The following is a 12,124-nucleotide window of genomic DNA, read 5'->3' on the forward strand; positions in this document are numbered from 1 at the left end:
ATTTGTTCAATTGTTGACATTAATCCTAGTCAGTCTGATGCACACATTCCCACCACTGGGGTGATGCACATGTTCAGTAAAACTGTCTAGTGGCACTGCTAATGGCTGCTTGGGTTCCAAGGTTATAAATCTCTTAGTTCTTGAATGCGCAGCCATTATTCTCTAAAGTGTGCCACCATACCATCTGGCTGGGTCCTGAGAGGCTTACGACGTGGATTTTGTGCTATTTCAGATTCAGTCCTCTACTGAGACGTTTATGTGTCTTGTTGAAACTTGGATTACCAGCCAAGACTTTCCTTGAATCCTCATTGAGTTCTGTTTTAGAGTACTAGTGGTCAGTTCTACCTGCAGATACTTGTTAGGACCACTCTGGTTTATACTGACAGGTCTCCTTTATATCAAGTATCAGGAAAAGGGATTGGAACTTTGTCTCTTTCTTTCCTGAAGACCTTGTTCGTACGAATTGGTCCCTGGTGACCAGCTCTAAATAAAAGGAAGTCTGTATTTATCAGACCACAGAAGGTTCTACTGCAACCCTTTCTTCAGGCCAACCATGTCTATATGCCTTACACTGTTTGAGCTTGGGTTTGCCACAGAGTCTTGTGCTATAACTTCTTCTCTCAGTTTGGGTGACCCAGGAGCAACTCTTGAGATAAGGAACCAAGTTGTTTTTGTTAGGAGTCATCAAATTAATTTCAATTCATAGAAACCCCATTTGACAGAGTAGAATTATTCCTTAGGGTTTTCTAGGCTGTAATCGTCTGTTGTTAATTGTTGGTAAGTACCACGGAGTCAGTTCCAACTCATAATGACCCTGCACAGGGTTTCCGAGGGTATGTCATGCTGGGTAAGATGGAGGGTCAGAGAAAGAGGGGAAGACCCCCAACGAGATGGATCAGCCAGGTGGCATCATTGATGGACTCAAGTGTGGCAGCGGTAGTGAGGTTGGCCCAGGATTGGACATTGTTTCGTTCTGCTGTGCATGGGGTCGCTATGAGTCGGTTCCGACTCTATGGCACCTGACAACAACAACAACAACAATCTTCCGTTGTGGGCCTGAACTTGGAAACACAAGGGTGGGAGTTCAAACCCACCCGCTATTCCGTGGAAACCCTATACAGGATCGATAGCAACTTAACAAAGCAACAATCTTTATAAGAGCAATTGTCAGGTTTTTTTTCCCATAGAGTTACTCAGTGGGTGTGAAACACCAACTGTCAGGTAAGCAGCTGCGCACTTAACAAATAAGCCACTCAGGCTTATTTGGGAAGTGAGGAAAATACTAATATGGTGGCAGGGAGATGGAAATGGCATCATCAGGCAAAATCCTTATCTCTGCTTTCTGATTGTTATTCCTATTTTACAGAAAAGGATGGTGGTGGTGGTGATGTTTGTGTGCTGACAAATCAGTTCTGACTCACAGCAACCCTATATAGGGTTTCCAAGGCTGTAAATCTTTATGGGAACAGAAAGACTCATCTTTCTCCCACAGAGTGTCTGGTAGATTTAAATTCTTACCTTGCAGTTAGCAACCCAACTCCTACCCCACTACACAGAAAAGGACAGTTAGTTTAATTTCAGTTAAAGTTTAGGAAAGGGAAGTGATCTTTCTAAGATCTACTACAACTGAATTTTTTTTTTTTCTTTTTAAATTTAAGCTTAAGTCAAGGCTTTATTTTATTTCATTTGTATGTGTCTTTAAACTTTTGTGTTTTTTAAGACAATGGGATAAACTTTTTCTTTCTTTCTTTCAAATAAGCATTTCATTGTGAATTAAGTAAAGGTTTACAGAGAATATCATTGGTTTTACATTCAACAAGTCATATATTTTGTTTCATCTCAATAATTGCAATCTCCTCCGTGTAACAAGAGTTACCCCACCTATTCCCAGTTGTTCCTATTTCTCTTCTACCCTCCTTCCTAGCCCTTCTCAACTTTGACCTTAGGTAAATGTTGCCCTTTGGAATTTGAATGATTGACCATATCATAGTGATGCTAGCTTACTAGTTTTGTTTTCTTGCTATATACCTATCTACTGCTTGACTGAAAATTAGACCACGAGGGTGAGTTTCTTTCCAGACCTGGAGGGGTGGTGTCTGATGTTTACCTGCTCCATTGGTCTACTGGACGAGTTGATTCCAATCATCTTCAAATTTCATCACTCTTATTTCTGCCATACAACTTATGGAGACCTATAGTTGCACGTTAGTGAGTTGCTCATGAGTGTTAAATATCCCAGATGCTACTCACCAAAGTAGGACGTAGGTCATTTTTTTTTTGTGGACTGTGCTATGCCAATAAACAACATTCTTATCAATGGAGAAAAGATTGAAGTTGTCAAGGACTTCATTCTTCTTGGATCAACTATCAACACTCGAGGAAGTAGCAGTCAAGAGATCAGACGACGTATTGCACTGGGCAAATCTGCTGCACAGGAACTTTTTAAAGTGTTGAAGAACAGAGATGTCAGCTTGAGGACTAGGGTGCGCCTGACCCAGGCCATTGTGTTTTCAATAGCCTCATATGGATGCGAAAGCTGGACAGTGAATAAGGAGGATCATAGAAGAATTGATGCCTTTGAGTTGTGGTGTTGGAGGAGAGTACTGAAAGTGCCATGGACTGCCAAAAGAACCAATAAATCTGTTTTGGAGGAAGTGCAGCCAGAGTGCTCCTTGGAGGCCAGGATGGCTAAACTTCGTCTCTCCTACTTTGGACATATTGTCCGGAGGAAACAATCGCTGGAGAAGGATGTCATGCTGGGTAGGGTGGAGGGTCAGAGAAAAAGAGGAAGACCCCCAATGAGATGGATCAGCCAGGTGGCATCATTGATGGACTCGGGTGTGGCAGCGGTAGTGAGGTTGGCCCAGGATCGGACATTGTTTCGTTCTGCTGTGCATGGGGTCGCTATGAGTCGGTTCTGACTCGATGGCACCTGACAACAACATGCTATGCCAGGTAACCATGATGTCCCCTTAAACTATGGTCCTGAGTCCCAGGCTCAGGAAGCTTTCATAATGTCAAAGGCTGTTCTATATCTACTACACTCACTAATTTCTGGCTCTAATAGGAAGCCCTAGTGTGGTACTGTACAATCAACACTGGGTTGCTAACTACAAGGTTGGTAGTTCAAATCCACTAGTTGCTCTTTGGAAACCATATACAGGTTCTCTACGAATTGCAATCAGCTTGATGGCATTTAACAAAAACATCAACTATAGGAAGTCAAAGAGAATATGCAAATAAAATGTTAAAATAAATGCAATAAAGTTTTTACTAATCCAATGCTCTGGTTGGAAGTTGATTCATATTTTATTTTATGTTTAAAATAGAAGCAAACATATTTTCTCCTTCTCAGAGTAGCTCTGGAAAGCTCATAGCAGATGTGGAGGGGTTTTTAGAGTGTGTAACATCCCAACAAGGATGTATTCTGCTAAAAGCCTGGGCCACTTAGAGAAAGAACAGCAAAAAGTACCATGTTGTTGTTGTTAAGTGCTGTCGAGTTGGTTCTGACCCATAGCGACCATGTATAGGGTTTCTGAGGAGCAGCTGGTGAGCTTGAATCACCAACCTTGCAGTTCAAATGGCTTTACAGTCTGAAGCGTTAACCTACAGTACCACATGAGAATTCCAAAAGTACCATACTGGGCTGATAAAATCCTGAAGAGGGAGGACTAGAGGCAGAAGCAAATTGAAAGAAAGTGAAAGAAAAGAATGAGGAAGAAATTAGGAGACTGAGAAGACAGATAATAGTTACGTATGTCCCCAAAGCAAAAGGTCATGGATTTCTAGGGCACAATGTAGCAACAAAATGTGCTGAGTCATAACCTTTCAAGCATGGATACCAAGTGTGAATGACCTTTGATAGACAAGTGAGGGATCATCATGGAAATTATTATAGATCACATGCATACTCTTTTGCTGTATGTGGATAAGAGCTTAAAATTGGGTAGGAGGACAGGTAAGACAACCTAAAGTTTTAATATCTACTATGATTCTTCATAACTTAATGTTTTCAAGAATTTTCTTAAGAACTTCATGTAATTTTTGTTTTTCTTCACCTGATTTTGTTTCAGTTATTCCTTGTCCTGTCTCTTTCTTGATTTTTTCTCTCTCCTTCTGTTTCTTTTGTAAATGTTAGGAGATATGGTTAACATCTCATTTGTTTGTATTTCCCCCATTGGTTTAATTTCTGAATTACACATATATTTTGCTTTCAATAATTCTGGTTGAGTGATTGAATATGACTGGTCAGTGTCAATTATGATTACTAGTATTTGTAAAATTTTTTTGCTTTCATAGAAGATAGTTTCAATTAAGTATCTAAAGGAGGAATTTACTGAATACTTGCTATGCTGCAAGCCAAGACAGGGGATATCTTTCAAGGAGCCTCTGATTTGGTAGATAGATAAAGTGTAGCACCAAATACATATTTGCTTTCGGGAACCAGCGAAGTCAAATCCAAAACAAACAAAAAAAAGGTTAAGGAAAAACAGAATTTGCTTTATTAAAAAAAAAAAAAAAGCATTGAAATAGTCATCTTAAGTTTATTCATTAGGTCTTGATGTGGTGCTACTGGATTGTTAACCTGAAGGTCTGTAGTTCAAACTCAACAGCTGCTTCCCTACACAGGTTGTTTTGAGTTGGAAGTGACTAGACAGCACTTAATATAACACATAACACATAACTTTATTCATACTTACAGCTTTTATTATGATGAACTATTATTTTTATTTATTTATTTATTTATTTTTTTACATTGGGGGAGCATCAGAAACTTTTTAGCATTTTAGACATTTAAAAAAGTCTGACCATGATTGTAATGTTCAGAATTCCTATGTTAATCCTTATCTTAGATGCAAAGCATTTACAGCTCACATAGAGTTTCCAAACACATCACTCATTTCAGCAGAGTACTGTGACAGAGGCAAATCAGATGGTATGCCTTTTTCACAAAGAATAAAACTGAGTCTTAAGAGAGTCTAGATGACTTGCTTAAGGTTATACAGCAAATAAAGGTGGGACCAAGGCATGCAGGAATCAGCAGGCATGCAAATTGACAGTTTTTCCTCCCTTTCCTCAAACTATGCAGCTCTTTAGATCAGACCCTTAAAATAGGGCCAACTTGGTCTTGTTGTTGCTGTTATTAAGTGCAGTTGAGTTGCCTCTGACTCATAGTGACCCTGTATAGGGTTTCTAAGGAGCAGTTGGTAGGTTTGAATTGCCACCCTTGTAGTACTCTAGTGCTCTGCTAGCGTAGTGGTTACGAGTCAGGCTGCTAACCTTAAGGTCAGTAGTTTGAAACTGCCAGCTGTTCCACAGGAGAAAAATGAGACTTTCTGCTTCAGTTAAGATTTAAAACCTCAGAAACCTTATTAGGGTCACTATGAGTTGGCGAGCAAGTTTCAGTGTCTCTTCTGACATCCATTTTGACCTTTTCCTTCTTTCTTGTCTTCTTAATGACTTTTTGCTTTCTTCATGTATGATGTTCTTGATGTCATCCCACAACTCTTCTGGTCTTTAGTCTTTAGTGTTTAATGTATCAAATCCGTTCTTCAGATGATATCTAAATTCAGGTGGGATATATTCAAGGTCATATTTTGGCCCTCGTGGACTTGTTTTCATTTTCATCAGCTTCAGCTTGAATTTGCATATGAGTAATGGATGGTCTATTCCACAGTCTGCCCCTGGTCTTGTTTTCACTGATGATATGGAGCTTTTCCATCGTCTCTTTCCACAGATGTAGTCAATTTGGTTTAATTGTATTCCATCTGGTGAGGTCCATGTGTATAGTCATCTCTTATGCTGTCTAAAGAAGGTATTTGAAATGAACAAATTATTGATTTTGCAGAAGTCTCTCATGCGTTCTCCAGATCATTTCTATCACCAAGGCCATATTTTCCAACTACCGATCCTTCCTCTTCGCTCCCAACTTTTGCATTCCAATCACCAGTAATGATCAATATATATTGATTGCATGTTTGATCAATTTCAGATTGAAGAAGTTGGTAGAATTCTTCTATTTCATCTTCAGCGGCTTTAGTGGTTGGTGGTAAATTTGAATAATAGTGATATTAATTGATCTTCCCTGTAGGTGCATGGATATTATCCTATCACAGACAATGTTGTACCTCACGACTGATCTGGTAATGTTCTTTTTGACAATGAATGCAACACCATTCCTCTTCAATTTGTCATTCCTGGCATAGTGAGCCATATGGTTGTAAGATTCAAAATGGCCAATACCAGTCAATTTCAGCTCACTAATGCCTAAGATGGAGTCCTGGTGTAGTGCCGTGGGATAATGCGCCAGACTGCAGAGCCATTTGAACTGTAAGGCAGCAGTTCAAACTCACCAGCTGCTCCTTGGAAACCCTATACAGGGTCGCTATGGGTTGGAATCAACTCAACAGCACTTAACAACAACAACAACCATGCCTAAGATATTGATGTTTATGCATTCCATTTCATTTTTGACAATTTCTAATTTTCCTAGATTCATACTTTATGCATTCCATGTTCCGATTATTAATGGATGTTTACAGCTGTTTCTCTTCATTTTAAGCTGTGCCCCATTAGCAAATAAAGGTCCCATGGGCTTTTCTCTCATGCTTAAAATCACTATGAGTTGGTACCGACTTGATGACACCTAACAGCAACAACAATGAGTTGGAACCGACTCCACAGCACACAACCACCACCACCAGTGTTGATCCTACAGTGCCACACCAAGAGTACAGCTAGGTCTTAGGGAAGGCCTAAATATCCCTGATCGTAGAGGGTGTGTTTGCGGTGTATTTCAATGAATCAACAATTCAAAAGGGGACTATGGTAAGAGGGCTTTATCAGATAAGTCCAATCACATTGAAAAAACCTACAGTCAGGAAGTTAGTCAAGTAGGCAGGAAGAGACTTACAGGGCTTGTTCAGGGCTTGTTATGATCATGCAGCCTTGTTTGGTTGAAGAATAAGGTACATGTTGAGATGAGCTTGCAGATAACTGAAATTGTGAAAACAAAATTTAAGAGTAGAAACTAGAAAATGAATACCATCATGTCTTTTGAAGTTTCCCTGTGACTTGTGCCATCTTTAGCCAAGTGACTTGTCTCTTGCCTTTGACCAGTGGTAGGTTTAAGAAGGAAGGGCAGGCAGAAATAACCAGTAGAGAGAAACACAGATCTGTTTTGCAATGGAAGTGAAGGGTCCTTGCAGTAGTTCTGTTGATTTATTATCTTCTCTCCTGACTTTAGGATTCCGTTTGCTTTTTCCTTTTGTAAGTCTCAACTGGTGACTCGCAAAGCATTGAAATAACATTATACCATACTGTAATAAAAGTAGAATAAACCCCTAAATCCACTGAAACTATGGTTTTGTTTGATGGGATCTCATGGAATGAAGCAACAAAACTAAACACTGAATCAGATTTCCTCCGTTGGCCTTTCCCAGTAAGTCAAAATCAGGTACGCTGATGATCCCCAGATACAGGTCCAGAGACGAACCAATTAAGGAAATATGTCAGCAGCTTCTGTTCTTCCATCTGTCTGTTTAAAATTAAGTCATTTACCCAGATTCCATTCATTTGCCCAAACATACTTTGATTCAATGAAAAGTCATTGAGCACTTCAAAATATCAGGCCTTTGGCTTGGTTCTGGAGAGACAAAGATGAAATAGAAATACTTTCATGAGCCATTCAAGAACCTAGAACCTGGAATCCCCATGGATGACATGTATTCCCTTAAGACCCAACTCTTCTACCTACTTTCCATGCTGATTATGACTTAGACTGGGTGTCTTCTTAGGTGTCTATTGCCTAACTCCTTTATCTAGGCTCACCCTTTTCAACCACGTTTAGGATTTGTCCTAAACTCCATCCACTGCCTTTAGTACTTTCTTGATCTGGTATGTAGTTCAGGAGTCAGGTCTCTCCCTCGTCTGCTTTGTGCTTCTGCGTATAGTTCCATTGTGTCTGTGACATTATGCTGTGACAGCCACTTATTATTCATAAAACTTAGTTGCCAATCATTGTTAACCAAACATAGACTCCATGAAGATAAGTGCATCAAAATGTGTAATGTAGAAAAGGATAAAGTTGGTCTTTTTTCTTAAAGAAAAAAGACCATTAAGACAAAGAAAACCTTTTTTCAGGACTTTGAAAAGAATCATTAATGAATGCGGTACTCTGTTTGACCAGAGGTCCTCATTTTCTTTGAATCAGAATTGCTGAATGCTTCTGTGGTTTGGCTTCTTTCTTTATTTCAGAAACCTCAGACCTTTGAATCATGTCAAGATATCTGTCTGGGGAAGAATAAAATGCCTTTCTTCTGAGTGACCTATCAGTCCCAGACATTAATGATCTGAGCCTAATGCTGTTGTAAAGAACTCATGAAAAAGGAACCAATGATAGTTGGGAGCACTTCCAAGATTTTACTTCTTTAAAAAGCCCCAGCTATAGATTGCTCTAGGCAGCAAGGCTAACAATCATCGGAAGACTGGCAAGAGAAGACTTTAGAATCTGACAGCTGACTCTGGTGTGAAGTTAATTGTTCCCTAAAGTTCCAGGGTCAAGTAACTGGATTCTCTCTTCTGCAAATTCAACTTCCAAGTGGTTCAGTGAAACCTAGATAAAACAAATGGGAAATTGCCAATTTAATTTTTTTGAAAGTCTTTTGACTAATATTTATTTTCCAAGAGGAAGAAAAGCGATGCTGTTTCCTTACTCAGCTAGTGTACTACCTAAGAATGAGATGGACAAATATGAATGGTCGAAGGAACTGAACCTTTCCTTCTTGCATGAAAGGATTTGTTTTCCTCTGTTGTTTTAAAGTCAAGAAACCCTGGTGGCACAGTGGTTAAAGTGCATGAATGCTAACCAAAAGGTTGGTTGTTTGAACCCATCAGTTTACGTTTACAGGAGAAAGATATGACAGTCTGCTTCTGTAATGAGTTGTTGTAGTTATGTGCCGTGGAGTCAGTTCCGACTCATGGAGACCCTGTACAGGCTTACGAAGGCTGTAAATCTTCACGGGAGCAGAAAGTCTCCTCTTTCTCCCGCATAACAGCTGGTAGTTTTGAACTGCTGACCTTGCGGTTCACAGTCCAATTCATAACCACTACACTACCAGAGCTCCTTACTAGAGAGTACACTCTTGGAAACCTTATGGGACAGTTCTACTCTGTCTTATAGGGTTTTGATGAGTAGGAATTGATTCAATGGTGGTGGTTTTTGGGTTTTTTTTTTTTTTGGCGGGGAGCAGGGTTGTTTTTAAGAAATGGTGTATCCAAGTTTTCCTCTTACCTACATGGTGTATTTTCCACAAAATATACAGAGTGTTCTTTTAAAAATTGAGTCTGATCATGTTACATGTGTGTTCAAAATTCTCTGGTGTTTTCCCATCTCCCTCAGAATAAAATCCAAAAGTCCATCGAATGGCCTAAGTTCCTTACTTGGCTTATCCCTGCTGGCTCCTTTATTTGCCTATTATCTGTTTCCAATCTCTACCTTTGACACATTAGGTATAGTTGTCCTTTGAAAATATTTTTTCTGAGATGTCACTGCTCAAAATCCTCCAGTGGCTCCTGAACTCCCCCGGGGTAAAAGCCAAAACTTTTAAAGGACGAGCCCTTAAAGATCTTGCTCTTTTACCCTCTAAGCATTAGTATTGTTGTTAGGTGCTGTTGAATTGAGTTTTGACTCATAATGACCCCTTGTAACAGAGTAGAACTGTCCCATAGAGTTTTTTTCTTTTCATTTTTAAAACTTTTGCTATAGTTGAGAAGATACATATTAAAACACATCAATTCAATCATTTCTACATTCTTCTGGTTATGCACTTATTCTTATGCTCCTTTTCTGAATTATTCCTTGCTCATAAACACAAATTTACTGCCCGTTACGAATTGGGCTGCAAACTGCAAGGTCAGCAGTTCCAAACTACCAGCTGTTCCGTGGGAGAAAGATGAGGCTTTCTGCTCCTGTAGAGATTTTACAGCCTTGGAAACTCCGTACAGGGTTGCTATGAGTCGGAACCAACTCCACGGCACATAACAACAATGATGTTCTTGCAATCTGGTGCGGTGGGTTAATGCTCCAGACTGCAAAGCCATTTGAATTGCAAGGTCAGCAATTCAAGCTCACCAGCTGCTCCTCAGAAACCCTATACAGGGTCACTATGGGTTGGAATTGACTCAATGGCACTTAACAACAACAACAAATGTTCTTATATAATTTTCTGAGTTGGTGTTGTCACTTTGTGAGTCCATATCACTAGTTCTTTAAAGAGACTCAAGGTAGATCTTTTCTTATGAACTAAGCTGATCATTGTTTGGTTTTTAAGAAGACTTCAGGGGATATTTTGGTTTAAAGTTTAATGATTAGCTCAGAGCAATAGTTTCAGGGGTTTGTCTACTCTCACGGTTGCAGAAAATCTAGAGTCTATGAGAATATGAAATTCTGTTCTTCATTTTATCCCCTTTGGCCAGGATTATTTTATACAATCTTTGATCAAAGTGTTCAGTAATGTTAGCCAGGCTCCATCCACTTCTGGTCTTATGGTAGAGGTGGTAGTTGTTGGTGGAGGCAATTAGCCACACATTCATATCCTCCTCCTATTATGAACTTTCCTTCTTCCATTGTTGCTTCAGGGGAACAGAGACCACTTTCCATGCCTTGAATGCCTGCTTGCAAGCTTCATTGCAAGCACTATGCAATGAAGTAGGAGGTAGAGCAGAAGCAGTAGACATGTTATTAGGCCAATTAGCTGGGATGTCCCATGAAATCATGACCCCAAACTTTCAAACCAAGCAACCAGATTCCATGAGCCTTTTGGCTATTCATAAGTAATCATAGTTATTCCTTTATTTATTTATTTTTTTTACAGACAAAGTGGTTTATTTGCTAAGGTGTAAAGAGGAATTCTTAATCCATCTTCTCTTGATTCCGGTGTATGAGCTGAACTGTGGGCACCAAATGGAGTGCAGCACACTGAGTTCCCTTGAAGACCTGGATCTTTTTGCAAATGGAAAGATGCCTGAGTCACATGACTTGTGATCACTATTTCCTAGACAGAAGTGCCAACAGTGGTGCTTGCCTGGGGCTCGCCAGTGACTACGTTCTCCTTCTTGTCTTCGGGTTTCATGGCAGGAAACAGAAGCACTTCCTTAATGTTATTGGAGTCTGTGAGGAACATGGTGACACGGTCGATGCCCATGCCCCAGCCAGCTGTTGGAGGAAGGCCGTATTCCAGAGCAGTACAGAAGTTCTCGTCTATGAACATGGCCTCATCATCACCAGCAGCCTTGGCCTTGGCCTGTTCTTCAAAGAGCTGCCGCTGCCGCACAGGGTCGTTCAGCTCAGTGTAGGCATTACATATTTCCTTCTTCATGACAAAGAGCTCAAAGCGCTCCGTCAGACCCTCTTTAGAGCGGTGCCATTTGGCCAAAGGGCTCATTATCTGAGGGTGGTCACAGATGAACGTGGGATTGATGCAAGTCACTTCCAGGAAATCACCAACAAGCTTATCAAGGAGCCTGGCTGTGGTCCGAGGGGGGGGGCATTCAACACTTTTAGCTATGCAGATATCATCAAGGATTTTGCGAGTTTCTTCTGTCTTAAAGCGGTTCCTTTCTGGCAGCTTGACCCCCAGGGCTCTCTCCAGCTCATCCACCATGCTGATCCTTCGGAAGGGTGGGCTGAAGTCAATCTCATAGGCTGGACCCTCTGGGCCCTCTGGATGGTAAGTGACCTTGTAACTATCGGTGATATGCTTCACCATCCCTGAAACCATCTTCTCTGTGATTTCCATGAGATCATGATAGTCGGAGTAGGCCATGTAGAATTCACAAGTGGTGAACTCGGGGTTGTGAGTCAGGTCAATTCCTTCGTTCCGGAACTGACGTCCGATTTCATAAACCCGGTCTAGGCCACCAACTACCAGCATCTTATGGTAGAGTTCTGGAGAAATTCTCATGTATAAATTCATGTCGAGCTCATTGTGGTAGGTGATGAAAGGCTTGGCCACTGCTCCCCCGGGGATGACGTTCATCATGGGAGTTTCAATCTCTAAGAATCCCAACTCATCCAAGAAACTTCTTATGTATGTGATGATCTTGGAGCGGATGATTAATTTCT

General features: G+C 40.5%; 1 protein-coding gene across 1 annotated transcript in view; it reads right to left on the reverse strand.

The window, feature by feature from the left end:
• Nucleotides 1-11,054: 11,054 nt before the first annotated feature.
• Nucleotides 11,055-12,124, reverse strand: part of LOC102819092 (lysine--tRNA ligase-like) — a 39,266-nt gene continuing 38,196 nt past the window's right edge. The window contains exon 2 of the mRNA XM_006859174.1: nt 11,055-12,122. Within this exon, the coding sequence (XP_006859236.1) occupies nt 11,055-12,122 (1,068 nt within the window). The remainder of the gene's footprint in view (nt 12,123-12,124) is intronic.

The sequence above is a fragment of the Chrysochloris asiatica genome, unplaced genomic scaffold (genome assembly GCF_000296735.1).
Source record: "Chrysochloris asiatica unplaced genomic scaffold, ChrAsi1.0 scaffold00030, whole genome shotgun sequence".
Lineage (NCBI taxonomy): Eukaryota > Metazoa > Chordata > Mammalia > Afrosoricida > Chrysochloridae > Chrysochloris > Chrysochloris asiatica.